The 24,380-nt window shown below is 53.9% G+C and overlaps 10 protein-coding genes across 10 annotated transcripts; 6 read left to right on the top strand and 4 right to left on the bottom strand.

Annotated features, from left to right (window-relative positions):
* Positions 1-814: 814 nt before the first annotated feature.
* Positions 815-4,064, bottom strand: BDP81DRAFT_47225 (fungal-specific transcription factor). Its single transcript, XM_060594609.1, has 3 exons — positions 3,720-4,064; positions 3,407-3,431; positions 815-3,187 (listed from the first exon to the last, which is right to left on the bottom strand). Exons 1-3 carry the CDS (start codon positions 3,941-3,943, stop codon positions 884-886), a joined length of 2,553 nt encoding a protein of 850 aa, XP_060443848.1. The 5' UTR covers positions 3,944-4,064; the 3' UTR covers positions 815-883.
* A 2,787-nt stretch (positions 4,065-6,851) lies between these two features.
* On the top strand, positions 6,852-8,623 carry BDP81DRAFT_47193 (mandelate racemase/muconate lactonizing enzyme domain-containing protein). The gene is made up of 4 exons (XM_060594598.1): positions 6,852-7,149; positions 7,223-7,371; positions 7,443-8,410; positions 8,469-8,623. Exons 1-4 carry the CDS (start codon positions 7,046-7,048, stop codon positions 8,508-8,510), a joined length of 1,263 nt encoding a protein of 420 aa, XP_060443847.1. The 5' UTR covers positions 6,852-7,045; the 3' UTR covers positions 8,511-8,623.
* A 1,163-nt stretch (positions 8,624-9,786) lies between these two features.
* On the top strand, positions 9,787-10,599 carry BDP81DRAFT_322538 (short-chain dehydrogenase; the record flags this gene model as incomplete). The annotated part of the gene is made up of 1 exon (XM_060584704.1): positions 9,787-10,599. The coding sequence occupies one exon, from the start codon at positions 9,787-9,789 to the stop codon at positions 10,597-10,599; it is 813 nt and encodes a 270-aa protein (XP_060443846.1).
* Positions 10,600-13,905: 3,306 nt separating this feature from the next.
* Positions 13,906-15,939, top strand: BDP81DRAFT_431065 (HAD-superfamily subfamily IIA hydrolase). The gene is made up of 2 exons (XM_060590664.1): positions 13,906-14,499; positions 14,559-15,939. Exons 1-2 carry the CDS (start codon positions 14,171-14,173, stop codon positions 15,568-15,570), a joined length of 1,341 nt encoding a protein of 446 aa, XP_060443845.1. The 5' UTR covers positions 13,906-14,170; the 3' UTR covers positions 15,571-15,939.
* Positions 15,940-16,353: 414 nt separating this feature from the next.
* Positions 16,354-17,807, bottom strand: BDP81DRAFT_491866 (uncharacterized protein; the record flags this gene model as incomplete). The annotated part of the gene is made up of 2 exons (XM_060595320.1): positions 16,354-17,438; positions 17,727-17,807. The coding sequence occupies 2 exons, from the start codon at positions 17,805-17,807 to the stop codon at positions 16,692-16,694; spliced, it is 828 nt and encodes a 275-aa protein (XP_060443844.1). The 3' UTR covers positions 16,354-16,691.
* A 30-nt stretch (positions 17,808-17,837) lies between these two features.
* BDP81DRAFT_395692 (uncharacterized protein) lies at positions 17,838-18,320 on the top strand (the record flags this gene model as incomplete). The annotated part of the gene is made up of 2 exons (XM_060588094.1): positions 17,838-18,052; positions 18,149-18,320. The coding sequence occupies 2 exons, from the start codon at positions 17,838-17,840 to the stop codon at positions 18,318-18,320; spliced, it is 387 nt and encodes a 128-aa protein (XP_060443843.1).
* Positions 18,321-19,000: 680 nt separating this feature from the next.
* BDP81DRAFT_395691 lies at positions 19,001-19,529 on the bottom strand (the record flags this gene model as incomplete). The annotated part of the gene is made up of 4 exons (XM_060588093.1): positions 19,001-19,088; positions 19,151-19,181; positions 19,355-19,397; positions 19,494-19,529. 4 exons carry the CDS (start codon positions 19,527-19,529, stop codon positions 19,001-19,003), a joined length of 198 nt encoding a protein of 65 aa, XP_060443842.1.
* A 329-nt stretch (positions 19,530-19,858) lies between these two features.
* BDP81DRAFT_47122 (ribosomal protein L22/L17) lies at positions 19,859-21,360 on the top strand. The gene is made up of 3 exons (XM_060594581.1): positions 19,859-20,016; positions 20,126-20,962; positions 21,029-21,360. The coding sequence occupies exons 1-3, from the start codon at positions 19,983-19,985 to the stop codon at positions 21,166-21,168; spliced, it is 1,011 nt and encodes a 336-aa protein (XP_060443841.1). The 5' UTR covers positions 19,859-19,982; the 3' UTR covers positions 21,169-21,360.
* Positions 21,361-21,551: 191 nt separating this feature from the next.
* On the bottom strand, positions 21,552-22,695 carry BDP81DRAFT_395689 (uncharacterized protein; the record flags this gene model as incomplete). Its single annotated transcript, XM_060588092.1, has 4 exons — positions 21,552-21,941; positions 21,998-22,272; positions 22,328-22,499; positions 22,606-22,695. The coding sequence occupies 4 exons, from the start codon at positions 22,693-22,695 to the stop codon at positions 21,552-21,554; spliced, it is 927 nt and encodes a 308-aa protein (XP_060443840.1).
* Positions 22,696-23,444: 749 nt separating this feature from the next.
* On the top strand, positions 23,445-23,688 carry BDP81DRAFT_431056 (uncharacterized protein). Its single transcript, XM_060590663.1, has one exon. The coding sequence runs from the start codon at positions 23,450-23,452 to the stop codon at positions 23,666-23,668; it is 219 nt and encodes a 72-aa protein (XP_060443839.1). The 5' UTR covers positions 23,445-23,449; the 3' UTR covers positions 23,669-23,688.
* Positions 23,689-24,380: the final 692 nt, after the last annotated feature.

Raw genomic sequence — 24,380 nt, 5'->3', positions numbered from 1 at the left:
CTCTAGATGGGCGATCTGTTTCAGGCCGATTCCGATCTCGCTAGATATTGTATTATATGCCTCATGGCAGTGCTTACATGGGGGTGTTCAAGGGCCAGCTGGACCATCAAGTCTCTTGATATCTCGCAGGCTTCTTCCATCACATAACGACCATGAGGGTTTTTCGCCTTGGCCTCTGGAAAACCATGCTCTGTGTACTTGTACCAACGCCGAGGCGCAATTCGCCAACGGACACTTCCACGTTCCCATACATTGCAGGTTGTCCCGAAGTATATGAGCTTTACTTCAGAGCAGCCAGGAGCTGTACTCTGGGTCACATACCTTTCCGCGTTTAGAGGCCCATAGAAATGAATCAGATCCTACCAACACCTATAGCACATACTTCAAGAGCCGACGAGTTGCACAACATTCAGCTGGGCTTGGTGTGTCCAAGGCGGCTAGGCCTGGCCAGCACCTACCTCATGTGAGAGGCGGAATGGCCCGCCGAGATGAGGCCTGCGATGAAGAACGCGAACTAACTATGGATAGAAAACGAAGTTCGAGATTATGTGGTAGCGCTTCATGTCATCCTCTTCTTTCATTATTATCTTCCGCGATATCATCGACAAGCCACCGTTTCCTTATTCATCCTCATCCTCCTCAATACTATGATAGTCCTATTTTTTCCACTCACGCTCATCCTTGCGTGACGTCCATCATGATCATACAAGCCTCCAAATGCCAGTTCCGAACTAAAGGTCGCTAAGTCGAACGCAAAAGTAGGAGACTTTGTTTGCTAAGCTCCCACATGAAATGATGCCCCAATAAATCCGGAAAGGTACCACGCACGCTTAGGACCATCCTATCTTGCAAATCCGCACTCGTACCGGCCCTCCAGTTCTGTTCATGAAAGAAATTTGGCACCCTCCTGCTTGAAGAGCCAGTCGCTGTTGGCGTCAACCATGAAATTCGTAATGTTGAACTCGTTCCCCGGCGCTGGCGGCGCGTTGGAACCGCCATTCTCACTGCTAGCATCCATGCCCGACGTGGCCCCGTTCTGCCCGTTACTGCCGTTCATGGCATGCTGGATTTCGTTACCTGCGGGTAGACGTGGCACGTTGAAGAAGTCGAATACATCCAGGTACTCGAGCTCGTTTGGTGCTGGGGTTCTGGCCGGTGTGACGCTGGGAAGCCGGCTATGATTTGGCATGCCGTTGGCACGGGGCTGACGGGATATCAGGAAGTCGAGGTCGAATGCCGTGCGACGCATGTCGGCTAGTATTTTGACCGAACTGGGTGTGACGCCTTCCCCTTGACGCTCGCTGTCGCGATGTTCATCCAGAACACGTTGTAAGAGGCCGCAATAGCGTGCAGCTACAGGCCAGTAGCGTCCCATTTCTCGTAGCGTCTCGACAAAGAATTGGATCTGAGGCGAGAGCTTATGCTCTACGGTAGAGCCATGGACGAGTAACAGACGCGAGGCCACCCATAGGGTGAAAGCAAAGGGAGGGCCAAGCTTTGCCAAAAGACCATTATTGACGACAAATTCACCTAGCGCGGCAATGTTCTCTACAGCGCCGTGGCAGCGTTGCGAGGCGCTGTATGAAGGGGTGAAGATGGGCGAACGGGTTGTCGGATACGCCGCCGACGAGTGCAATCGGATCACGGCCGTGTGGTACGTTGCATGCAGCATCACCCAGCCGCAGTTCAGTGTCTTATTACCGGGCTGGAACAACTTGGCCATATTGCCGTACTCCCCGGGAAGACCAAACTTCCAGGATGTGAGCATGTTGTCGAGCTCCTTGTAGCGCATCTGCCATTGCTCCACATCGCTGAGAGCACTGATGTCGACAGGTTGCTTCAAGAACTTGTGAATCTTGGACAGTATTGCCAAGATTTCTATGTAATATGAGAAAGCACCAAGATTCTCGGGCTTGTTGATCTCATATTCGGGGGTTGTGTCCTCAGAATGGTCCTGAGTTCTGAACCATCGTGTCTCAACTTTTTGATTTTTGAGCCATAGATCATCCCGGCATGGTAGGGTCCGATCGACTTCCTTGTCGTCCAGCGCGAATTCAAAGGCAGTGGCCAGAGTGGCGTACCGATCGAGGAGGTAAATCATCCAGAAGAGCCGCCGCCTCGATTCCTCCTCAATGAAGTCCTTGGGTTCTGGTAGAATCATGGCCCTCAGCGTATAAATGGAGGTAAAATTGGGCGAGACTGAGAATGAGGTGCTCTCAACGGCCAGGCCAAGTTGGACAACCGATCTCGTTATCAGAGCCATGATATTCCAGCCAGGGGGGCCATTGCTGCTGCCGACAAGGTCCAGAGCAAGAATCACTAAGGCTTGCAGGGCCTTGACCGAGGAATTTTCCATGCCATAGAGCAAGACCCTCTGCTTCGATATGGAATGGTAATGCTGCCGACTTTCCTCGGTCAGTCTTGAGTCAGTAGAGTATCGGAGCGTTGTGGCAACAATGGCATGTAACAGAATACGATCTGTCTCTTCAAGGGTGGATGGGCCAAATAAAGAATCCAAGGTCGTCTTCCGATGGAGTATGGGGCACCAGGTGTTGATGTGCTTGAAGTACAGATCGACTAGGGCGTAAAGCAGGTCGTAGGGCGGTAGCTCCTGGTCTGGGGCTGTCGACGTCTGACTTTGTGCCATGGCCACATCTGGAGAGTGAAGTTGTGTTTGATTTGTGCCATAATATTCCTGCGCCGCACTGCTAGGGTGTGACATGGCAGTAATATGGCTCGGCGGTGCAGCCATGCTGGTCATGGGCATTTGACCTTGAAACTCGTGCATGGATGGAGTGGGGGGCGGCATCCCGAACTCCATGGACTGCGAGGTTGAGGGGTAGGATGATGGTTTTTGAAGGAAGAGAGCCGTCTCCGCCTGCGGCGTTCGATGGGACTCAGACGGCCGGAACAAGGCATTGGTCTCTCGCGGTGTGCCATGATCACTCGGCAGACTCGGGTTACTATTCCGAATGCTTGGTGCCACACCGTGGTGTTGGTTGGATGTCAGGGTCGCCTGGAGGATCTCGGAATGAGTTCTGAGTATCTCCTCGAGCTTGTCCAGTCGCTGCTCCAGCTCGCGGCCATAGCCGGCGCGAAGACCGGGCTTCTTGCGCTCCTTGTACTCGCACAAGGCTCCATTGCGGCTGCACCAGCCGCAGGAGGGCTGTCCACGGTCACATTTCACCTATTCAGTCGAGGCGAGTCAGCCACAGATTCCATCCAGGTTTAGATCTGAGTAAGTATCTGAGGCAGGAAAAGAATAACAAAGAGGATGGAGAACAATCGTTGACCTCTCGGGGTATAAACGAGTTAGTCATGACACAGTGATGTGTAATATGGAGAGGTGACATGCAGCACAAAAGGAAGAGCATGGGACGGAAAAAGAAATGGGAAATGGTGTAACCTTTCTCTGCTTGCACAGCTCGCATCTTGGAGTTGGATTGTTAGCTTCAGGATTCTGCTCGGAAGGCACGGGTTCGGGCGATTGTGGTTCGGGGGACATGGGGGCAAAGCCCAAGGGGGGCAATTAAAGACAAGAAACAGGGCAAAGGAGAGAAGGTAGAGAGGCGTGTGGGTGAGTGGATAAAGGGAGCAAGGCACCCAGACTGCCGGACTTGATATGACTTGAGAGATGAGGGAGGCAGGTGTAATAGGGTTGAGTGAGAGTGAGTGGCATGGGCTTGAGGTGAGGTGAGCTAGGAGGGAGAACGACATACGAGACAGATATGGGTCTCTTGCGCTTCCCAAGGCGGGTGACATCCTGATCGTCTTGGTCAAGATCGTTTTCGTCTCCGCTTTGCAGCTGGTTGCCGTCGTCAGAGTCCAGGTCCTGGCTATGAGACTGATTCTGGTCATGGCTTTGGCTACGGTTGTGCTGGATAGACTTGATGTTAGCTGCAGGCGATGACCGGCTGCTGAGGGAGTGGCCGTTGTGCTGCATCCTCGGTGTGGCAGTCTCCGAGCAATGGCAGGCGGAAGGGTAAAACAAGGCCGAGAGATCTGTATCTGAAGAGCAAGTGCGGCGCAGGCACAGAGCCGAATGGTTGGGTAGGGCGGGCGCGCGCACACACACACACACACGGATAGAAGGCGAACGCGTAGGCGTGCGTATGGATTGGAGTCGCAGGCGTTTGTGCGAGATTCCAACGCGCGGATTCGGGAGAAGCTTGGGAATCTCGGGTTAATGTTGAGCAGAGGGTGGGAGAAAAAAAAAGGGCACCGGAGGCTGGGGTCGGGAAAGAAGAGGCTCGGGGTATTTTTTTTTGTGTTTTTTTTCTGTCCCACACGTGCCACACTCCAGTCGGAGTCCAGGCTGTTGGACAGACACCAGAAAGGACTGAACAAGATAAAGAACGACAAGGAAGGGAGCGGGGAAGCAAGTTCGGGGGAGGGGAAGGAAGCGGAGGTGGAGAGGGCAAGCTGGAAATACGTGACGGGGATGGAATTTAATTGGACTGGAAGAGATGGGGAAAGAGGGATGGGCCTGATGAGCTGAATTGACCGTCCCAATGGGCCAAAGGAAAGGTACCTTACCCAAGGTGTCTGTAGACGTGTAACGTCTTGAATACGAAAGGTAGGCTTGAAAAGGTAGATAAATTGCTACCGCTGCCTCGCAAGCAATTGACAAGGCTCAATTCAGAACACGTAGATAGTAGTCGAGCAGGTCGTTGCTTCTCTGTTCTCCTTTGGTTGTCGCTCCCGTACGCGTGGGCCGTGGGAACAGAGCACAACAACAAGCACGTTTGTACCTTGGTGACACTATCAAGACAACGTCAAGGGCCAAGGAATATTAGGCTGCGCAAGCCCGTACGGAAGGGTTCTCGGTTCCCTGAGAAAGCACTTGTCCTTTGCAATCCAGCAGATTGACAACGACTACGGTACCATGTTCAAGACAAGGTCAGAAAGAAGGCGGGGTGAAGCGAAAGCCAGGCTTGTTCATTCAGGTTTGCCAGCGGTTGGGGGCGGCAGAATCGAAAATGGATTGTGTGGGGAAGAAGAAGGAAGCACGCACCAGTGCCCGCACGAGGGAGAGGAGAATGCGGAGAAACCGCTGACAGATGAGCGCCTTCCGAGGCCCATGAGGTATCCCCGTCCCAGGCCTTCCTCCCCCAGTTATCTCAGCCAATGAATCCTTCGGGGATGAAAGAAGTGGGGTTGATTGGCCTCTACCATTGGGTCAGGCATCACGCACCTAGCCACATACAGATTGTGGAGGTGGCTGTGGCCCCAGCCAAAGGTACGTACTCTGGGCGAACATCGTGAGGTACCCAGGTCACGGCTGTGCGCCTCGTAGAAAATTAACACCACAAACCCAATGCAACACAGAAGATCAGCTGGCCGTCTGGTGCGCGTTATTTTTGCCTTGGTCACCGCCTCAATCTTCCATCCGTATAGTCTCATCCGTGTTTTGGGGGGAATTGCTTGAGAGGAGGATGGCAAAAAAGATAGTCCTCCGTCTCCGTATTTCATCTCACCAGGAACACGGGACGCCGGGCGTACCTAGTATCGGCTTTGGGTTCTAGTCTGGGCCTGGACCGGTCAGGTCATGTGAGTATCATCTTCCGTGTGGCTTCCAATGCGCGGCAAGGCTCAGAGTCCTTTGTACGTAAGATGGAAAGAGGCAGAGGAGAAAGCGTGCGGTGCGGCATGCCTCGGACCAGCAACAGTGGGACCCACATCGGGCAATTCGGTGCAGTTCTCGGGCCAAGATATCCCATGTCTCCGAAGTCGCCCGTGACCAGCCGGGGACTTGCAAAGGAAATCGCGTGCATTTCGACACTGCTGGGATAAAGCTTGACCGAGTCACGGTCTTCATTACCTTACTGTGTAGGCGCTTAGGTACCGACAAAATGAGAAGAAGAAGAAGAAAAAGGGTAAACATTCAGGACAGCAATTATGGTTCGGGTTAGCCATGTTCTGACCATGACACGCGTACCTTAGGTTCTTTTTGACCATACCTAGGTCGTAGCTTTTAGCCCATGGATCCATTGGTGTGCGGCGTGCCATACGCCTTCGCAGTTACGGCCTCTCCCGTCCCGAGCAACCGGGATCGTGCCCTTCACCACCCCTTGAAAAGTCAATTATGTGTGTACGGATACTCTCAGCGATGGGATTAAATCGATTTGCTCGATAGACGCGCAAGAATCACCCCTCGTGCCCCCACGGTAATCTTGTCCATCATCATGCGCCCTCTGACACACCCTCAACTCGTTGACGACTCAATGCCTGCAGCAATGCTTGCACAGATACCTAGCCACTCCTGAATTGCCCGATTGGCCCTATGCCATCATCCCATCGGTCCTAGGCCGGAAACGAAGTGAGAGGCCATTGGACTGGCATATGTCGGTTTTCTACGGATATAAGTTGACATAATATGAGCACATAGCTGTCCGTCAGGAAACTGTGTATGACTGAAGCAGTGTCCCTCATGAATGTGTCCTTGTGTCTGCCCATCGTATAGTGAGTGCATCTCAAATAGAGCACACAGCGGCTGCTATCTCACGATGTTTCCCGCTTCGCCGCTGGCCATTTGCAACTGTGAAAGCCTCAGGAAGGCCATGTGAATGACACCCGACATCCGAGTCCGGCAGATGGGGATTGGATGAGGGGGAGGGGTCCTTTCCCGTAGCCCACTGCCCTCCCCCTGTTTCCGCCTGTCGGTGCATCTGCTGCCGATCTCCAAAACCTTCCCGTCCACCACCGTCCACCACAATAGCACAAATCAGTCTGGCTCCAAGCCGACTCGTGTTGAATCTGCTGTGTCTAGACCCCACTTACGTGGACTTTCGTCCGATTCGGTCACCATGGCACCTTTGCTCCTGTCCTGTTCACTGGGCTCACATGTCTTGGAATCCCGGCGACAGGTAGTCTTCCGTCCCTCTTAAAAGACGCCCACGAACCCAATTCCCCCTCCGTTTCCCCCTCACTTGATTCTCCCATCATTGTATCGTGTCTCACCTGTCCATTCTCAAAACCCCCCTCTTCCCTCCCCTCCCCTCCCTTGCTCAATACACTGGCAGACACGGATACTGGAGACAACACAATGGCGTCCGTGAGATCTTTTCCCTCCATCAAGGAGATTCGGACGTTCGTCATCGGCGGCGTTGGTTCCGGTGGTGATTATCACAATGTCAAGGGTGGTCACTGGTAAGTTTGTAGCGCTGCTCTGGATGAGCTTTGTCACGCAACGAACGACTTGAGCTAATAACGCGACAAACAGGCTGATTGACAGTCCCATTTCCACGCCCTGCTCGCGATGGGAGCAGTACCGCAACTCAAGAACTAGCTGGGGCATTAATGTCCTGGGCTCATTCCTCATCGAGATCGAAGCGACAGACGGCACCGTAGGCATTGCTACCGGCTTTGGAGGTGCGCAGTTTTGAACACATCACACGAGAAGACATGACGAAGGACGATTTTGCTGACCAGGTCTCATGCAGGTCCTCCGGCGTGCTGGCTCGTCCACCAGCACTTTGAGCGTTTCCTCATCGGCGCTGATCCCCGAAACACCAACTTGCTGTTCGAGCAGATGTACAGAGGTTCCATGTTCTACGGCCGAAAGGGTCTTCCTCTTGCCGTCATCTCCGTCATCGATCTCGCCATCTGGGATTTGCTTGGCAAGGTGAGAAACGAACCTGTATACAGGCTGATTGGAGGTGCCACCAAGGAGCGCCTCGACTTCTACTGCACTGGCCCCGAGCCGTCGGCAGCCAAGACGATGGGCTTCTGGGGCGGCAAGGTCCCTCTTCCGTACTGCCCAGAGGACGGCCACGTCGGCCTGAAGAAGAACGTCGAGTTCCTCCGCAAGCACCGCGAAAGCGTTGGCCCCGATTTCCCCATCATGGTGGACTGCTACATGAGTCTCAACGTGTCTTACACGATTGAGATTGTAAAGGCCTGCGAGGACCTCAACATCAACTGGTGGGAGGAGTGTCTGTCTCCCGATGACACGGACGGCTTCGAGCAGATCAAGCGCGCGCACCCCACCATTAAGTTCACCACTGGCGAGCACGAGTACTCCCGATTCGGATTCCGCAAGCTCATCGAGGGACGCAACCTGGACATCATCCAGCCTGATGTCATGTGGCTCGGTGGCCTCACGGAGCTGCTGAAGGTCTCGGCCATGGCCTCGGCGTACGACATTCCCGTTGTTCCTCACGCCAGTGGCCCGTACAGCTACCACTTCGTCATGTCACAGCCCAACACGCCTTTCCAGGAGTACCTGGCCAACTCGCCGGACGGCAAGAGTGTGCTGCCTGTCTTCGGCGACCTCTTCCTCGACGAGCCCATCCCCACCAAGGGCTTCCTGACGACGGCTGATCTTGACAAGCCCGGCTTTGGCCTGACGCTTAACCCGGCGGTCAGGTCGAAACTGATTTCGGGCAAGGCCCTGCTGAATGTCAGCCCCGTAAGTGGACAGACAGTCGCAAAACGTTGTGTTGTCAGATGTACTAACAGATTCGTAGGAGAGGCCCCTCAAGTCGGTGGAGGAGACGGAAGCGAAATAAAGAAACGGCCTTGTGTATGATGTTGCGGCCGAGTAACAAGAGCCGGGAACATTGTCAAAGTAGAATAGCATGTCTCTTGAATGGCTATTGGGGACACTTAGACCGAGGCGGTTGGATTCAGCTGTGTGGCTGTATTGAGCATCACTTATCGGCGCAATGTACATGACGAATCACCTGGTTTATTTAGGTGCCACGTGGAATAGATTTATGACAATATTTACGGCAACTACACATCATGTTGGTGACCATGATACATTGGATACAGTGTCTCTTGGCGGTATGAACTGAAGATGCCAGCACATGATCGCCCACGAACATAGTATTGGGTAGACAAGATCTCGAACTGGTTCGTATCTGAACCAAAGGCTTTGACTTGGCCTGTGACGATCGACTTGAGCTTCGCGGAGCAGTGCACAATACACGCGGAGTGTGGGGGTTCCATGTCTAGTCTGACCTATGATTACCCTGCTCAACGTGCATCGGAAGAGTTAAGAAACCAGACGGAAGGCAGTGAGGGCGGAGTGGCGGAATTCCAAACAACGTGGAGGAAAAGCCGTCCATGGCCAGAGCATGAAAGAGGAAGCAGGTGGGATGGTTGGCATGGTGGTTGGTGGGGGATGCTCGCTACAATTATGACCGAGAGTGCGGGGTGGAAAGTGGGATGCCCACAGGTCATGGGGAATTCCGAATAAAAAGGGGACCACGGACGGGTCCGCCATCGGCAGCTGCGCCGGGCTACTAATACACAGGTGACAGTTAATACCTACCTTCTTACCTAAGGCACCGTACATGGAAGCAACCTTCCTTACCTAAGGTCCCCGAGTAGGTAGGCATCGTGGACTCGGAAGGCACCTCCTGCAGCGGGCGGCAGTCGTGGCTCGGTCATCGGGTCTCACTTGAGCCGCCCTCGCTGCACAATAACCCCCCTCCGCCCTCACAGCTCCGTCCCGCCTCCTCCGCACCAACCAGAACGCCATCGTGCATGTATCGTCGACTACAAATATAGACTTGGTAATCATCCGTCCTCACGCACGAGCAAAGTCGAAGCCTACAACGACTCTACACACGAACACGATCACTCGCTAATCGTCTGCCATCCATCGCCAATCGTCCACCGCTTAACCCTTTGGCCGATCCAATTACCAGGGTCTGATTCGACGTCCTACCGTCCAAGACAACCCCGCATCCGAACTCATTTCGACTTCATACCTTCTATACTACAACGACAATAGCTTTTCTTCTTTGGGAAGCTCGCCATATTTACAAGTAGTACACGATGGCCCCGACGAATCTGCTTGATGGCAAGACTGCCATCATCACGGGCGGCACCACTGGCATCGGGAAGGCTATTGCGTTGGAATACATAAAGCAGGGTGCCAACGTTGTCGTGAACCATTTGGGTCTTGAAAAGGACCAGCCCCACCTTGATGCTCTCATTGCCGACGCCGCTGCTGCGAAGCAGGAGAACCCCAACGCGGGCCGTCTGGCCGATATAACTGGCGATGTTCGCGAGCCCGAGACGGCAGCAAAGCTGGTTGCGCGTGCTGTCGAGCATTCCGGCAACGCCCGTCTAGACATTTGCGTCTCCAATGCTGGCATCTGCACATTCGCCGAGTTCCTCGAGCTGACACCAGACCTGTTCACCAAGACAGTCCGTACCAACCTTGACGGCGCCTTCTATGTTGTACAGGCAGCCGCTCGCCAGATGAGCCAGCAATCACCCGCTGGAGGTAGCATCATCGGTATCTCGTCCATCTCGGCCCTCGTCGGCGGTGGCCAGCAGACTCACTACACCCCTACCAAAGCTGGTGTACTCAGCCTCATGCAGAGCACTGCCGTTGCCTTGGGAAAATGCAATATCCGCTGCAATGCTCTGCTCCCTGGTACAATCAAGACGCAGCTCAACGAGGAGGATCTGGCCGACGATGCCAAGCGGGCCTACACGGAGGGCCGCATTCCTCTAGGCCGCACCGGCGTACCGTCCGACCTCGCCGGGCCCGCCGTATTTCTAGCCTGCGAGTACCTCAGTGGTTATGTGACAGGCGCGCAGTTGCTGGTCGACGGCGGCCTCTTTGTTAATCTTCAATAAAGCGCTCTCAGCCTATCACCCTCGGCCTCGGATGTTTGTTTTAGACTGCTTTGGTATCGGGATATCCCGCCTATTGGCTGAGTAGCAGATAAAATGCCGGCCCGTGGAGGAATCAGAAAAAGGTACGACAGAATGAGGGATTTAGGAGGGCACGGAGGGGAAAAGAAAGAGACACCGTTGCAAAGACCACCTACCGTTCCAACCGGCGCATTCAAGCACCGCAGGATGAAACAAAAGTCCAAGGATTGAGGAATGTATGATTGATTATTAGCAAGTGAGCGGTATTCCTCGAATCCACTTGCGTGCTCATGTTGGCCAGTCACGCCAACCCGTTGATTTCCTTTTCCCTTCCATCAAACCCTCTTATCCTCATATTACTGGGCAAGGACCAGGCCTCCGTATGCAAGCCAAAGCCCCCTTCTGCCCATCCCTCATACTTCTCTTTCGTCTGCCTGTTGTTTGAGCGAATTGTGGTTCCGGTTTCCAATTTCACCGTCTTTGGTGGTTTTCCAACTGTCCAAGCGAGGGCAACGGACGAATAAGACGGCATTGATAGGTGCGTTCCTACAGTATGGGTACGGACAGGGGGCAGGGGTTGCCTGCATGGAGTTTGGCCGACGGTGACGGCATCACAATGCGACTGACGAGTAGCGTGTATGGCGGCAGCGGGACGCGACAGTAATAGCGCCGGGCTTAAGGCTGGTTTTCGCTTGGTCGACCGTAGGCGTCTTCTCACAGCTCGGCAACGTTGGGTGATGGCGTCGTTGTGCAGCCGGGGAAAAAAAAAAACGGTGACGGGAGGCCGGCCGCAGAGGGAAGCAAAGGCCCGCGACTGGGGATACGCGTCTACTGGTACAACCGCATATCTCGGGTGTGTACGGTGAAGCGTGTAATACGGCAGGACGGGTATCGTTATCTCGAACCCTTTCCATACTACGAATACACCAAGATTCGCCTTCGTTCACTAGATACACTGCCTGTGTCCTTGCCATACCCAGTTATCCGCACGAGAAACGTCGAGGTCAACCGTCAGTCACAGAATAATGAAAACCCCGGAGTTTCCAGAGGAACAGGCCACAAAATACACATGTTGTGAGCGGGTACAGCATAAGTGGATGGTCTGGAGATGCGTGGTTTCTTTGGGTATCAGTGTTCTAGACTCGGTGATGTTTTGTGGCCCTGTTCACGCAACTACCCTGAACACAGTCGCACTCAGTCTGGACTCTGCCTGCGTAGTGTATTCGTACCTTTGGATGGAGAAGGGGAAAAGATGGACGTCATTCGCCGAGTCATGAACCAACCTAGAATAGTAACTATGCGCCCCATTCGGAGCGATGACACAAACGATGAGCGGCAAAGGAACGAAGTGGCCTTTCTGATGCTGGGAAGAAAAAGTCAGCAGTAGAAGAGTTTTTTTTCTCTCGCCTTTCCTCAGCTACTTTCACTCATTTCCTTTCAAGGTCCCGATTAGTTAGTAATGGTGAGACAAGCGCAATTATGCAGGACCGGTGTCGAACGGCCAAGGGACCGAGGGGTTTCCGGACCCGATGCCGCTGGACGCCCGATTCTTTGCCGTAGGGGGGGGGGGGGGGGGAACTCTATTACCTAAGCCAGTGGAAGAGAGATGACTTGCTTCTTCGGGCCGTCTTACGGAGCCTCTAGTCCATGGCAACGGCCAATGAGATGTAGCCGTCCGAGCCACGGGCGTTCGTTCTGCGAGTTGCGCACATCGCAACCCTTGTGGCCGCAACCCCGGTACCCACTCGCCGTGACGTCACTACGGAGACTCCGTGGCCCGCTTTTATGGAACCCGCTGGGCCACCACACGGGCAAATTCCTTGATACACAATCTCACACCTCATGGTGCAAGTGCATTTTCGCAATTGTGGACCACCACCAGGTGCTATCGCGACTTTCTGCGGGCACCATCCTTGTGTCAGCCTGCCGTATCGCAAGGAGTCGTCGATAAGGAAGTAGGCGCACGCCCAATTAGGAGTCATGGAGGGGTCTTCAAGGAGGCGGGCGAAGGAGGGGCAGAGATTGCGCCGGCGCTGCTTTATCTGATGCTGAAGAGAAGAAGTCCATTGTAGTAAGTACTCGACATGCGAAACGCCGCATGTTGTCTACCTTTTTTACCCTTGGTCCTGGTCCGAATTAGATTCCTTGTGACAAGCCCAAGTTGCCTTGAAATTCCTCTGGCTTATCCTTCCACGTTTGGGACGTAGCTTTGCGCTGGCGACAGACGTAGATGATGGATCAGAGCAGGAGTAGTAGCAGCATGACAGAGGTAGATACGAGTACATGGCTGAACGCAAAGCGTGAGAAATTGAATCACACCAAATAATAGCCTTTGTACATACTGTAATACGCCTCTGCATCTTGCCTCAGGGTCCAACGGCGGCCGTGACGGCGGCTCGCATGTGCTTCGTCCTCGCGCGCCAAGGCCGCCTCGGGTAAGGGTCGATCGCTGCCGCATCGGTACCCAGATCATCATCATTGCTCGGGGCATTTCGAGGCCCCTATCCCATATGCCTTGCGCGACACACACACACACTACAGACACGCACAGCACCGGCGGAATCTTTTGCAGCCGCAACGAGGAACCCGAAAAGCCAAGTCTCCACCATGACGGTTGGCCAGATGGATCCCCTCTACTTTCGTATGGAGCCTCCCAAACATGCTTTTGCCCTTCTCTTGTTGGCGGCTCGCTGGGTTACTCGCCCGTTTTGTGACTTGGACTACGTCCGGTACTTTGTATCTGGGTTGGTGACCCGTAGTAGCCCAGGAACAATGTTTTTTGGACTGCCAGTCTTGCCCTGGCGGTGAGATGGAGGAACCTTTGGTGCCACACAGGTTTTCTCCCGTTGGGCATGTAGCCGCATCCCGGTCCTTTTCTTCCATTTGGCAGTACCTTTATTCTGTACAGTAGGAAGTACTCCGTAGGTCGACTGCAGCATGCTTTCCTCGCAACAAAGGGCAGTGTCTTTATCCTATTCTGTCATAATCATAAAATTTCACCACCAGGTAAGGTCCTTGTGTTCTGAGTGGAGCAGAAAGGCTGCTGGTCTTGGATCCAAAAAAAACTTCTCATGCTACTTCGCCTCCACGGTATCCACGACCATGCACGACTCAAGAAACTCATCCCATGGGTGTGTGTCACTGAGCAAGGACCCGCGTTTGCCTGGTTTTAGCGGAGACTTCCACATGTTGGAAGAGGGTAGCGCAGGGGCGTCTCGAAAGCGCGCATTTCTCTGAAAGCGAGAGGCAGGGAGAGAGAGAGAGAGAGTGAGAGCAGAGACGTCAGCATCAAGTCAAGATGTTCTCATACCGGGAGTATATAAACTGGTAGCCCCCCCGCGATTTCCTTTTGAATTATCTACACCTGTTTGTCTTATCAATTCATCCCAATCTCAACTTATCATCTTCGTCGAAAGCTCCGTCTTTGACAGATACAGCTTCACTCTTCACTCTCCAAGTCAAACCCCACTAGCCTGAACATCTCCAGGCTTACAGCTCTTATCCACATTTGATCAAGCAGTTTTGAGGAGCTTCACTCTCTAAACCACCCACCATGGCTCCCAATCACCGAGCTTCGTCCACCGGCAGCTTCATCGAAAGCATCCAAGCTGCCCGGAAGCAACTAGACAACATGGCACTGAGCACCCCTGATTCCTCGCTCGACGGCTCAGAAGCATCATCCCCTGGCGACTCTCCAGTTGGAAGCCCTGCTAGCGCTCTGTCACCCGTCACGCCCTCGATAAGTATCGATGCTCCCGTAGCCGACAGCTTCGCCTTTGCCTTCGACATTGATGGTGTCCTTATCCGTGGCGGCCGTGCCATCCCCGAGGCTGTTGAGGCCATGAAGGTGCTCAACGGCGAGAACGAATACGGCATTCAGATGTAAGTCGATCTAAGCCTCATCTTTCAGTGACAGTCGAAACTGACATAAACTTTCCTAGTCCTTACATCTTCCTCACGAACGGAGGTGGCAAAACCGAAGAAGAGAGATGCGGCGACCTTTCAAAACAGATGGAGATTGAGATCTCCCCCGCACAATTTATCTGTGGCCACACTCCCATGAGGGAAATGGCTGACCGATTCAAGACTGTCCTGGTTGTTGGTGGCGAGGGCGAGAAGTGCCGTCAAGTTGCTGAGGGCTACGGCTTCAAGGATGTCATCACGCCCGGCGATATCATCAAGCACAACTCGGCCACAACACCATTCCGCAAGCTCACTCCCGAAGAACTCAAGAACTCTCGCGAGCGTGACTTCACCGACGTCACCATCGAGGCTGTCTTCGTCTTCGCCGATTCCCGCGACTGGGCCGGTGACATCCAAATCATGCTCGACATCGCAATGTCCAAGGGTGGCAAGATGGGTACTCTGAGCGAGACCTTTGACGAGGGCCCACCAATCTACTTCTCCCACAACGACGTCGTCTGGTCCGCGGCTCACGACAACGTGCGCCTGGGCATGGGTGCTCTCCGCCGCATGCTCGAGGTCGCCTTCAAGGACGTTACCAAGAAGAAGGGCAAGCTCCACACACACGCCTTTGGCAAGCCCCAGGTCAGCACATTCGAGTTTGCGACGAGGCTCTTGCAACAATGGAGACGCCAGCAGCACGGCCTCGACGCCCCTCCCGACACCGTCTACTTTGTCGGCGACACGCCCGAGTCCGACATCCGCGGGACCAACCTGTACGACGAGCACGCGGACAACGAGTGGCACAGCATCCTGGTCAAGACCGGTGTCTACCAGGATGGTACGGAGCCGGCGTACAAGCCCAAGGCTACCGTCAACACGGTGTTGGACGCCGTCCGCTACGGCATCCAGCGCGAGATCCGCAAGCGGGTCGTCACCTCCCTGCGCAAGGACATCCTCGGCGAAGAGGATTGCCTTCGCGCCATGCAGGAGAAGGGTAGCGCGTGTTACACTCCCCTCGAGGAGCGTTCGCAACCGATTTTGGGTTAAAGAGTCACGGGTTTCAAAGCATTTACAACCTTGTGCTATAAAATGGTATTTTTTCGGGATATTAGCGGTTTTTTCTTTTGGTTTATTAGGTTAAAGCTCTCTTCAGAGCTACCTCATTTTGTTGATTTCTTTATTCACTAGGACGGAGTAAAAGTGTGATACCAAAGGCGTCAGCAATGATCACCACGACTACAGATAGATGCTAGAGTCATAAATAGCTTGTCAGCAGATTCGCATCGGTCACAAATATATAGGCGCATTAGCCGCCAAATAACTATGAATCACTCTGAGCAGTTCTCAAGTCAGTGGACCAAATCGTGAACTATCCAGTGAGTTAGAGCGGCCAGTAGTAGCTCACACGTTGGCTAGCAGTAGTTTCAACATACTTTGGAATTTTCTGTCATTTACGAGTAATTCTTCCGCTACAACCGCCTCGGCATGGTTCGCGAGCGCAAAGACATCCACACACCGAACCGGGCAACGGCAATACTACTGCAAGGAGAAGCGAGTATCGGTATAACACCCTGTTGGCAGTCACTATCCCCTCCCTGATGAACCCGACGCCGAGTCCTGCAAAACACCGTCATTCACGACCTGGCGCCGCGCCGCTGCCCGCAGTGGTCCGCCAAGGAACCCGGCCGGCGTCGAATTTAAGCTGCATCCCTCTGCTTATTTCCTGATTGTCCGCCGTTGGCGCTACTGCTTATTGGAGAATCATCACCCGTGAGAAGCCGAGTTGCCAAACGCATCCTGCTTGGCAAGTGCCCAGACGAAGATTGTCTCGAAAGAGTAACCCGACGCCAGTTTTCCCCCTCGCATCTCGCATGCTGCTGTGGAGAAACCCCACAACACGTGGGTTTCCTCACGGGCAGAATGGATTCGCGGGTTGTTGATCAACGATGGAGGAGGGGAGGGGAACAAGTGGAGGAGTTGGCGCACGAGTTATGGACCTCGGGAAGTGAGAAGAGTGGAAGAAGTACATGTACGGAATAGGTGTTCAAAGAAGGAAAAGTGTCAGTTCTGCTCGTTTGCTATATGCACACTCCTCCCAATCCCCGCCTCCACATGGTGCTACTCGTTCTCCGTCTTCTCGTTCCCTCCTCTGTAACCTCCGCATCCCCTTATCGGTCGGTACCAGTAACACGCTTCGAATCCCTCGGATCCCTGGACTCGGGCGTCGTAGTGCTAGAGTGAGACTCTGTGAATGTGAAACTACCCCACTGCGAAGAGGCCGCCCACGGCGCAGCATCGACGGCTTCCTGGCGTTGCCGACGGTCCTTCACAGCCTCCGTCGCGCTGCAGCCGAGGGAAAATCCCGAGACGTATTCGCGGTCGACGCGCAGCCATCCTTTCCAGGCGGCCGTCACGTCCCCGGCCCCGAGGGCGCCGATGACGATGGTCCCCCACCATTCCCGGGCGCCGCTGTGGTGGCCGCCGTAGAGCATCCAATTCTCAGCAGCGGCGACGAGCTCCCGGATTTGCTCCGCGCCGATGCCGGCGCCGCCTCCGCTCCCGCTCCCGCTCCCGCTCCCGCCGCTGCGGCTATTGGCGGTGGTGCTCCGGCGGGCTGGACGATGCACGTAGGCGTGGCGCAGGTCGTCTGGGTCACAAAGGAGGCGAGTTGCGTCGAAGCGATACTCCGTGTCGATGATCAGTACCGTCTTGTTGTGCGGATGTGACAAAAGCGTCGAGACGAGTGCGTAGACGAGCGGTAGCTGGCGGCCGGTCACAGCCAACGGCGCGGACTTTGTCGCACGAAAGTTGCGATGGACAAGATCGTCGAGGCCGGGAACGGGATACGACTTTGGGTGCCTTGATTTATTTGTTGGCGCATCGGGATTAACCGCTATGCGGAGGGCATGCAGTATCTGTGGTGCTCAATGTCAGTGCCAGTGCATATGTGCGACTTCATTGTGATCAAATCGATGATGCGGGGTTAAAAATGAGTGCAAGTGATGAGATTGAAGATGGCTACGTTTAGTAGAGAATGGGGTGGGCAGAGGTCGTGAGGATTTCGGCGAGGTTCGATACACGGACCAAAAGTTGGACGGAAACATCAACGCATCCAGCTTTTATCGACCGGAACCAATTGAAGAAGTCCCTCAACCCGACTCTCCAGCGTGCGCAAACAGGACGGACTCGTGATCTTTGCGTACCTCATCTAGACTCGTCTCTTCGATCTCACCCAGCAGCCTTGCGCCAGCTAGAGCCGCCGCCGAGGGCATCTCCATTTCCATATCGGGCGCCGTCGCCGTCGCCGCCAGAAAATGTCGCCGCCGTGTGCCGCGTTCCCACCGTCGAAACTTGACGTGCACGTCCAGGCCGATGTCAAGGGGAAGAAGCGCAAGCTATCTGGAGGCGCCGACGTCGACCTGACCAAGTGCGCGTTGAAGGAGATGACGCAGTACAGGTGCTTTGTCGAGAACTCGCAGTCCCGAAACAGCCCGGTCCGCTGCTGGCCGATTCACCGACTCTTCCGACAGTGAGTTTTTATTTCTCCTGATGCCACTTCGTCAACGTCGCACAGTTATTCGTCGCCAGGGGGGGCACTGTTTACTGATTGTATGTGATTCACTAGATGTCAGGATAAAAAGGGCACGTTCACGGTTGAGACCACGGCTTGGGAGGGTTCAGATTCAAACCCCACCACTCGTCACAATTCTCAAGCTACAGGTAACAGCAAATCGCAAGACGGCCATTCCAATGAGCCGTCATACCATCAATGGTCTCAGGCATGGGAGGATGAGTGAGCTTTAGAACCATTGTTTCCGATGTGTCCACGACGACTTAGGCGCAAATTGGAGATCATCCGGATATTTTGGTTGTCTCATCAGAAGCGCAAAGCAGGCACAGAGGTGATGAATGAACTCCACCTAGACGATTGTACGATGATAGAGTCCGGCCGGAATATGTATTGGGTGACAGACTCAAGTTCACCGAAATCAAAGCTGTATCTATATCCTCAGATCACATATCAACTCTCCGACATCGATCATGAATTCGATCGACACAGATCTGAGAAACAGAGCCTGTGTGATCTCTGGCGCCATGAAATAGAGGTCTCGGTTATCTCGTCTACCTCAAGTCATACTGCAGTCTGTCGCACTGCTCCTCTGTGAGTTTGAGCAAAGCAAGGCTCTTCAATGTTGAAGCAGCAGTATGAATCCAGTGACATCGCCCTGATGAACCGCGTTCCGCCGAGCAAGGCAACTACAATCGACTCGAACGCATGCACCGCACCAATTCACATAAAGAGGCTCTTGGTTCAATTGCTGAAGTTGTATGGTACAATCGGGGTTGGATGATCAACTGATGAAGCCCGTATCTTGTCTATGACTGCAAATGCCCTCTCGTGCTTCCTCCGCCCAATCTAACAGCACCATCCCCATTCGTTTCCCTTCCCGTTTCGTCTCGGCTGTTTGGTATTCGCTTATGCCTTGCGGGCCTCGGCCTTCTGCTGCTCGAGCTTGGCGTAGTAGTTGTCGCGGGCGTTCGTGCGCGGCATGTGGAAGCCGTACCTATGATTCAATCTTAGTTTTGGGGGGAGACTTTCTGCAGAGATGGATGATCGATCGCGTACCAGTAGACGTTGGCCATGGCGAAACCGAGACCTGTAAGGCATGGTTAATTGAGTCGTTCTCGGATTATGGCGGGAAAAAGGGTGGAACGCTGGAGTAGCAGATCGCTGCATGCTGAAGTCAGGAGGCTCAATTGACGCGTGCCACCCCCAATCCAGCAGCAGCAAATCCGCAAATTCCAGCCCTTTCCACAAAGATATGCTTACCGAGGGCGATACCAAGATCGAGAACGAGGTTGCGTCTCAGCATCTGTCAGTCATCGTTAGCCCACAGTCCGTTGCCCTTCTTCCTTCTTCCTCCGTGGATCTGCCGGAATTGCAATGTTCGGAGGGGGGGAAAACGCACGCCCGTGATGGGCTTAACAGCAGTAGCGCCGGCCATTGTGATGTGTAGTGTGGAGAGGGTTGTGGTAGTCGATTGAGCCGAGAGTTCGTAATCGGAGGGTGGTTTGACGATGCTGAGATCTTTGGCGGGTAGCTCGAATGGTCTGATCAATTCGCGCGAAAGGAAATGTCACGTGATGTTCAATTCCTCTTCAACCAAGGTAAACGGCTCTGTGACGGCTTGCTGGGACTTAGCTAAGCATTTCGGTGATTGAAACTGCCTCGCCCTGGTTGGTCATGGCATCTTTCCTTGCATCTCAGCCAAAAAAAAAAAAAAAACCCTTAGGCAAGCCCAGGGTCCGGAGGAACGCCGGCTAAACAGCCCCAGGGGACGTGGCCCAGGTGCGACCATCAACGCGCATGGGATCTTCCGAGCATTTTTTCCCGTAACGGGTGGGCTTGAAGCTGGTTGACAATCAATCAGCTTGAATCCGCAACACCAGTAGTCGCCATGAGTCTTCCTACGAGGCGGTTAGCCTCTGCCGGTATGTTGCCAATTAATATTGTTTTGGCTTCATCCAAGCCCCCAAAATCTTTGTCATATCGCCGTTAGCTGTTGAATCGGGCTCCTGAGTAGCTAACCTTCCCTAACAGCTCCCTCGACACTCCAAGCCATCACCCGACCGATTCCTCGATCTTTTATCCTACCCATTCGACCAGCTACTCAAATCCGAAGCAAATGGACCCTCGGCAGCATCTTCGGCAGCCGTCGCGGCAGGAAAGCCAAATCTTCCGATGATATGATGGGCGAAAACCTCGACGACCCCAAGGTCCGCGAACGTTTTGCCGAGTCACAACAGCCCAAGATGTCCAGCTCAATCTTCGAGGAGGAAGTCGACGATGTCGTCGCGGACGCCAAGAAGGGCGGCTCCCAGGCCCAAGCTGCCCAGGCATCGGTCAAGACACCAGAGACGATGGCGTGGCGCCTCGACCCCGATCCGCGAGCTCGTCTCCGTTGGGAGAGAAAGAAGGTCATTCAGATGGTGCACAAAAACGGCCACGTCACCCGTGACGAGCGTATCGCGCAGACCGAGAAGAAGCTGTCTCACAAGAGCCCCTTTTTGGAGACCAGCGTCAAGAAGCTCGTGCATCTCGCGCGCCAGATCCAGGGCAAATCCCTCGAAGAGGCCGTTCTGCAGATGTCGTACTCCAAGAAGAAGATGGCGGCCGAAGTCAAGTACCAGCTGGAGGAGGCTAGAGATCTGGCTGTCGTCACTCGTCGCATGGGTATCGTCCGCAGTACCAAGGACTTCACTGGCAAGGAAAGGCAGCCCATCAAAATTCAGACCAAGGACGGCAAGAGCTTGACTATCCCAGACCCGAGAAGGCTCTATGTTGCTGAAGCCTGGGTTGGCCGAGGACCTTGGAGAGCCAAGGAACTTGACTACAAGGGCAGAGGCAGATTCGGTATCATGCAGTCCCCCTCAACAAGTATGTTTGATGCTCTCTCATTATGCCACTCATCTCATCTGCAGTGAGATTAACAATATTTCGCAGGCATTTCGGTCGTCTTGAAGGAGGAGAAAACGAGGATAAGGGAGCACACGGAGAAGTTGGCCAAGCAGGCGAGGAGAAAGCCCTGGGTACATTTGCCTGACAGGCCAGTCACGGCCCAGAGACCCTACTACTCATGGTAAAAACAAAGTCACAACGGGAAGACACGTAACCGGAAGTGCTTGGAATACCATCTTGTAACACACTCAAAACCTGTAAGAATATGTACAATGAAAAGCTGTCATAGAGTCTTTTACGCCATCTTCGCTGCCAATCCCTCTCACCTTACCGGTGCCTTTGGGTGTATGTATGCAATAGAAATAGGATATCCCGTGGTATAATGCTAACCTTTTTCGACAACCGCCCCTGACCCCTTGTCCACCGCAGCCGCTCATTAACATTCATTTAGTCATAATTCATAATGTAGAAGGCATCCGTCTGCACTGCTCATCTGCCTCAGATGGGAGCCACACTCGGATCGCCAGCCAAAAAGACGGGCAGGGTGAGTGCCTCAGAGAACTGCCTCTTACTCGAAACGTCTGGGTGACTGGCGCGGCAACATGTCTTCGTACCTTCTCGACTTCATCTCAAGCTCCGAGTGATTCTTGTCCTTCATGCCAATGAAACCTCCGGTGTAGTCTCTGCCGGAGCCAGGCATTGGGCCCGAAATTTGCATAGACTTCGTGCGGTTCTTTGGCCGTCTTCTGAGAAGCCACAAGGCCAAGGCGATGGCTAGGACACTGACACCTGCTCCCACACCGATACCTATCTTGGCGGATGAAGAGAGACCTGCCGCATCGCTCTTTAGGTTGCCTGCCCCAGTCTCTGAGGCTGAGCCGGATTGCGATGGGCGAGCTCCGGTAGAAGTCGACGTCGACCTCGAAGAGGTAGAGGACAATGACCTCGTGGATGTGGCCTGAAAGAAATTGATCAGTTTTGAAACTATCGTCATAGAACCAGTATGAAGCTTACAAGGGTGGTTGGAATTGCAGTTGACGGCTGGAAAGCCTGAGCAGTATCGGTGACGGGATTGCTAGAAGTTTCCGATGAGACTGTTTTGGCGACTTCAGATGAAGCGGGTGTCTCAGCTACGCTGGGCTTGGGTGGCTCGCTCGAGCTTGACGGTGCCGGAGGCGGCTGAGAAGTCGACGGAAGCGCCGCCGGGGGGGTTGTCTGCTGAACGGCGGGCGTGGAAGGCGGTGGGTTTGATGCAGGTGGCGTTGAAGCAGGGGGTGCTTTAGTTGCAGCTATCATGGAAAGTTAGTCATATTTTTGCTGGATCAGCGAACGAAGTTCCCTCACTTGCACAAAGACTCGTGACATATTCGTTGACTTTGGGTGCTACATCTGCGGCGCATGACTGCGATGCGCAGTCCCGAATACCAAATACGAAGTCCTGCTGTTTACACAGGCAGGCATTGTCTCCAGAGGCGCAACCAAAGCCTTTGGCAATGACATTGTTAACGCAGGTAATCTGCGAAGCACAAGCGTGTTAGTCCTTGATATTCGCTCAGTGTTCTAGAAATGTGTCTCGATGCAGCCAATCATGTCTCTGGATGATCATCTCGGTAGTGACTTACACCACATGGTGGCAATGAATCCAGCTGCGCGCAGACGTTGCCAAGAAGGGCCGCAATGGCGAAAGCCGGAACCCAGAATCGACGTCTCATAATGAGATTGGTGAAGGTAAGTGTAACGGAATACTTGATGTAATCAACGTCAAGCGAAGCGTCTTGGAGACAAGAATTCGGCGTGTCACTTCTGGAATCTCCCAACACCTGGTGCGCATAGGACCAGACCTTTCAGAGTGTCGCACAGAAGTTCATGGTCTGTCCTGAGTTGAAGTGGTTGGTGAGGTACTCTGACACGATGCAGATGGTCGAGAAGAGCGCGAAGTGGCGCGAGATAGATCCAGAGAGAACGTGTGAGACTGCTTTGAGAGACGGCCGAGGTGACGGAAGAGGCGAGGAAATTGACAACAGAACGCGAACCCCCCAGGCTCAGTGAGGTAAATAGCCGAAGTGATCTGGGTCAAAACGGGCGGCAGATGGTCGACGTAGCGGGAGAGTCAGGTCAAGTCAAGTTGGATGGACTTGTAGCGGGAGAGGGCGGGAGAGGCGAAACGAAACAAGTTGACCAAAGCTGGAATGGAAGTTAAACGGTCAAGGCGAAGTGGGAGGAATGGAAGAGAAAAGCAGGCGTGGGACGGAGTGGGGAGAATAGCTGAAGAAGATTCCGAATGAGCAGAAGAGAAGAAACAAGGTACACGGCGAAGAGAAAAGAAGGGAAGAAGCTCGCAGGTGAGGTTCCGGGGGAATGAGAAGGGAGCGGGGAGCGAGGATAATATTTCAGATTTAGAGAGGGAGGAGGAGTATTGCCGTATTGGAGAAGGAACACGCAGCACGCTCCTACTCCCACACCCACATGTCACTCGCACTTGCACTTACACTTGCAGTCCAGGGAGGGACTACCTTGCCTCAACGGAGAGAGCGGTGCAACTCACCTTACCAAGTTGGCTTACCTACATGCAGAAGGGACGGGAGGACGTGGGCCAGAAATAATGGCAGGGGCCAACCGATCCGATGGGATCATGGGATGGCAGGCACTGTTGGCCCGTATGAGATGCACGGGGTTGGATCATGAGCAAAGAGCCCAGATACATCCTCGACGGGGGAAAATAACGCAAAGAGCCAAGTCACTTGCGACGAGGGGCCTTCCTTCCTCCTTCTGTCAAAAACAGGGGAAAGGGGGTGGGGGAAGAAATAGAAGGCACGAGCACGGGCAGGAGGCTGTGAAGACAGCCCGGGGTTTCCCTCTCGTGCAAGTGCAACAATGGCAGTTGACGGCCTGCGGACCTTGTCGCGTCCACGTCAAATTAGTACGGTCGCGTCAAATAGAGATATAGACGGGGACGTGTTTGGCAATGTGTCTTCTCTGTCGGTTCTGAGGGCATCCGACGTGTCGTCTACTAAGGTAAGGTAGTTCGAGGTTTGTCGGTCTGCCTATACCTAAGGTAGAAAAGGTAAGTCGCGGCAGACGAACCATGGTGGTGACAGGCGTGTCGGGCCATTGATGGCTGATACTTGATAGTCCTCTCTTAACTCGACAGTGGGGAGCTACCTTACTTCTTACTTCTAATTCATCAAGCAAGCACAGAAGAGTAGGTAGGCACGTATGTATCCTGATGCGAGGGGTGGTCAGGTTTGAGAAGGGAGCAGGTCCGGGCACCTTCCATGTTGGTTGAGGTAAGTCCTTTACTCCCTTACCTAAGGTAGGCAGGCACCTTACCTTATTCACCTCAGGGCAAGATGAACTGGAACGAGGAAAAGGAAGGAGAGGCCCCGAGGGTTTAGTG

The sequence above is a fragment of the Colletotrichum phormii genome (assembly GCF_030913505.1).
Source record: "Colletotrichum phormii strain CBS 102054 chromosome Unknown BDP81scaffold_13, whole genome shotgun sequence".
NCBI classification, from domain to species: Eukaryota; Fungi; Ascomycota; class Sordariomycetes; order Glomerellales; family Glomerellaceae; genus Colletotrichum; species Colletotrichum phormii.
This window is presented reverse-complemented; position numbering and strand designations above follow the sequence as displayed.

What these genes read in the sequence shown, in the direction of transcription:
- BDP81DRAFT_47122 (XM_060594581.1), top strand. Translation starts at nt 19,983, where the DNA reads ATGAGTCTTCCTACGAGGCGGTTAGCCTCTGCCG. An exon ending in GAGGCGGTTAGCCTCTGCCG is followed by an intron (nt 20,017 to 20,125) that starts GTATGTTGCCAA and finishes CTTCCCTAACAG; the next exon opens with CTCCCTCGACACTCCAAGCC. An exon ending in CATGCAGTCCCCCTCAACAA is followed by an intron (nt 20,963 to 21,028) that starts GTATGTTTGATG and finishes AATATTTCGCAG; the next exon opens with GCATTTCGGTCGTCTTGAAG.
- BDP81DRAFT_47225 (XM_060594609.1), bottom strand. Translation starts at nt 3,943, where the DNA reads ATGCAGCACAACGGCCACTCCCTCAGCAGCCGGTCATCGCCTGCAGCT. An exon ending in AAGAGACCCATATCTGTCTC is followed by an intron (nt 3,432 to 3,719) that starts GTATGTCGTTCT and finishes TCCAACTCCAAG; the next exon opens with ATGCGAGCTGTGCAAGCAGA. An exon ending in AGCTGTGCAAGCAGAGAAAG is followed by an intron (nt 3,188 to 3,406) that starts GTTACACCATTT and finishes TCGACTGAATAG; the next exon opens with GTGAAATGTGACCGTGGACA.
- BDP81DRAFT_431056 (XM_060590663.1), top strand. Translation starts at nt 23,450, where the DNA reads ATGTCACTCGCACTTGCACTTACACTTGCAGTCCAGGGAGGGACTACC.
- BDP81DRAFT_431065 (XM_060590664.1), top strand. Translation starts at nt 14,171, where the DNA reads ATGGCTCCCAATCACCGAGCTTCGTCCACCGGCAGCTTCATCGAAAGC. An exon ending in AACGAATACGGCATTCAGAT is followed by an intron (nt 14,500 to 14,558) that starts GTAAGTCGATCT and finishes AAACTTTCCTAG; the next exon opens with TCCTTACATCTTCCTCACGA.
- BDP81DRAFT_47193 (XM_060594598.1), top strand. Translation starts at nt 7,046, where the DNA reads ATGGCGTCCGTGAGATCTTTTCCCTCCATCAAGGAGATTCGGACGTTC. An exon ending in AATGTCAAGGGTGGTCACTG is followed by an intron (nt 7,150 to 7,222) that starts GTAAGTTTGTAG and finishes CGCGACAAACAG; the next exon opens with GCTGATTGACAGTCCCATTT. An exon ending in CATTGCTACCGGCTTTGGAG is followed by an intron (nt 7,372 to 7,442) that starts GTGCGCAGTTTT and finishes GGTCTCATGCAG; the next exon opens with GTCCTCCGGCGTGCTGGCTC.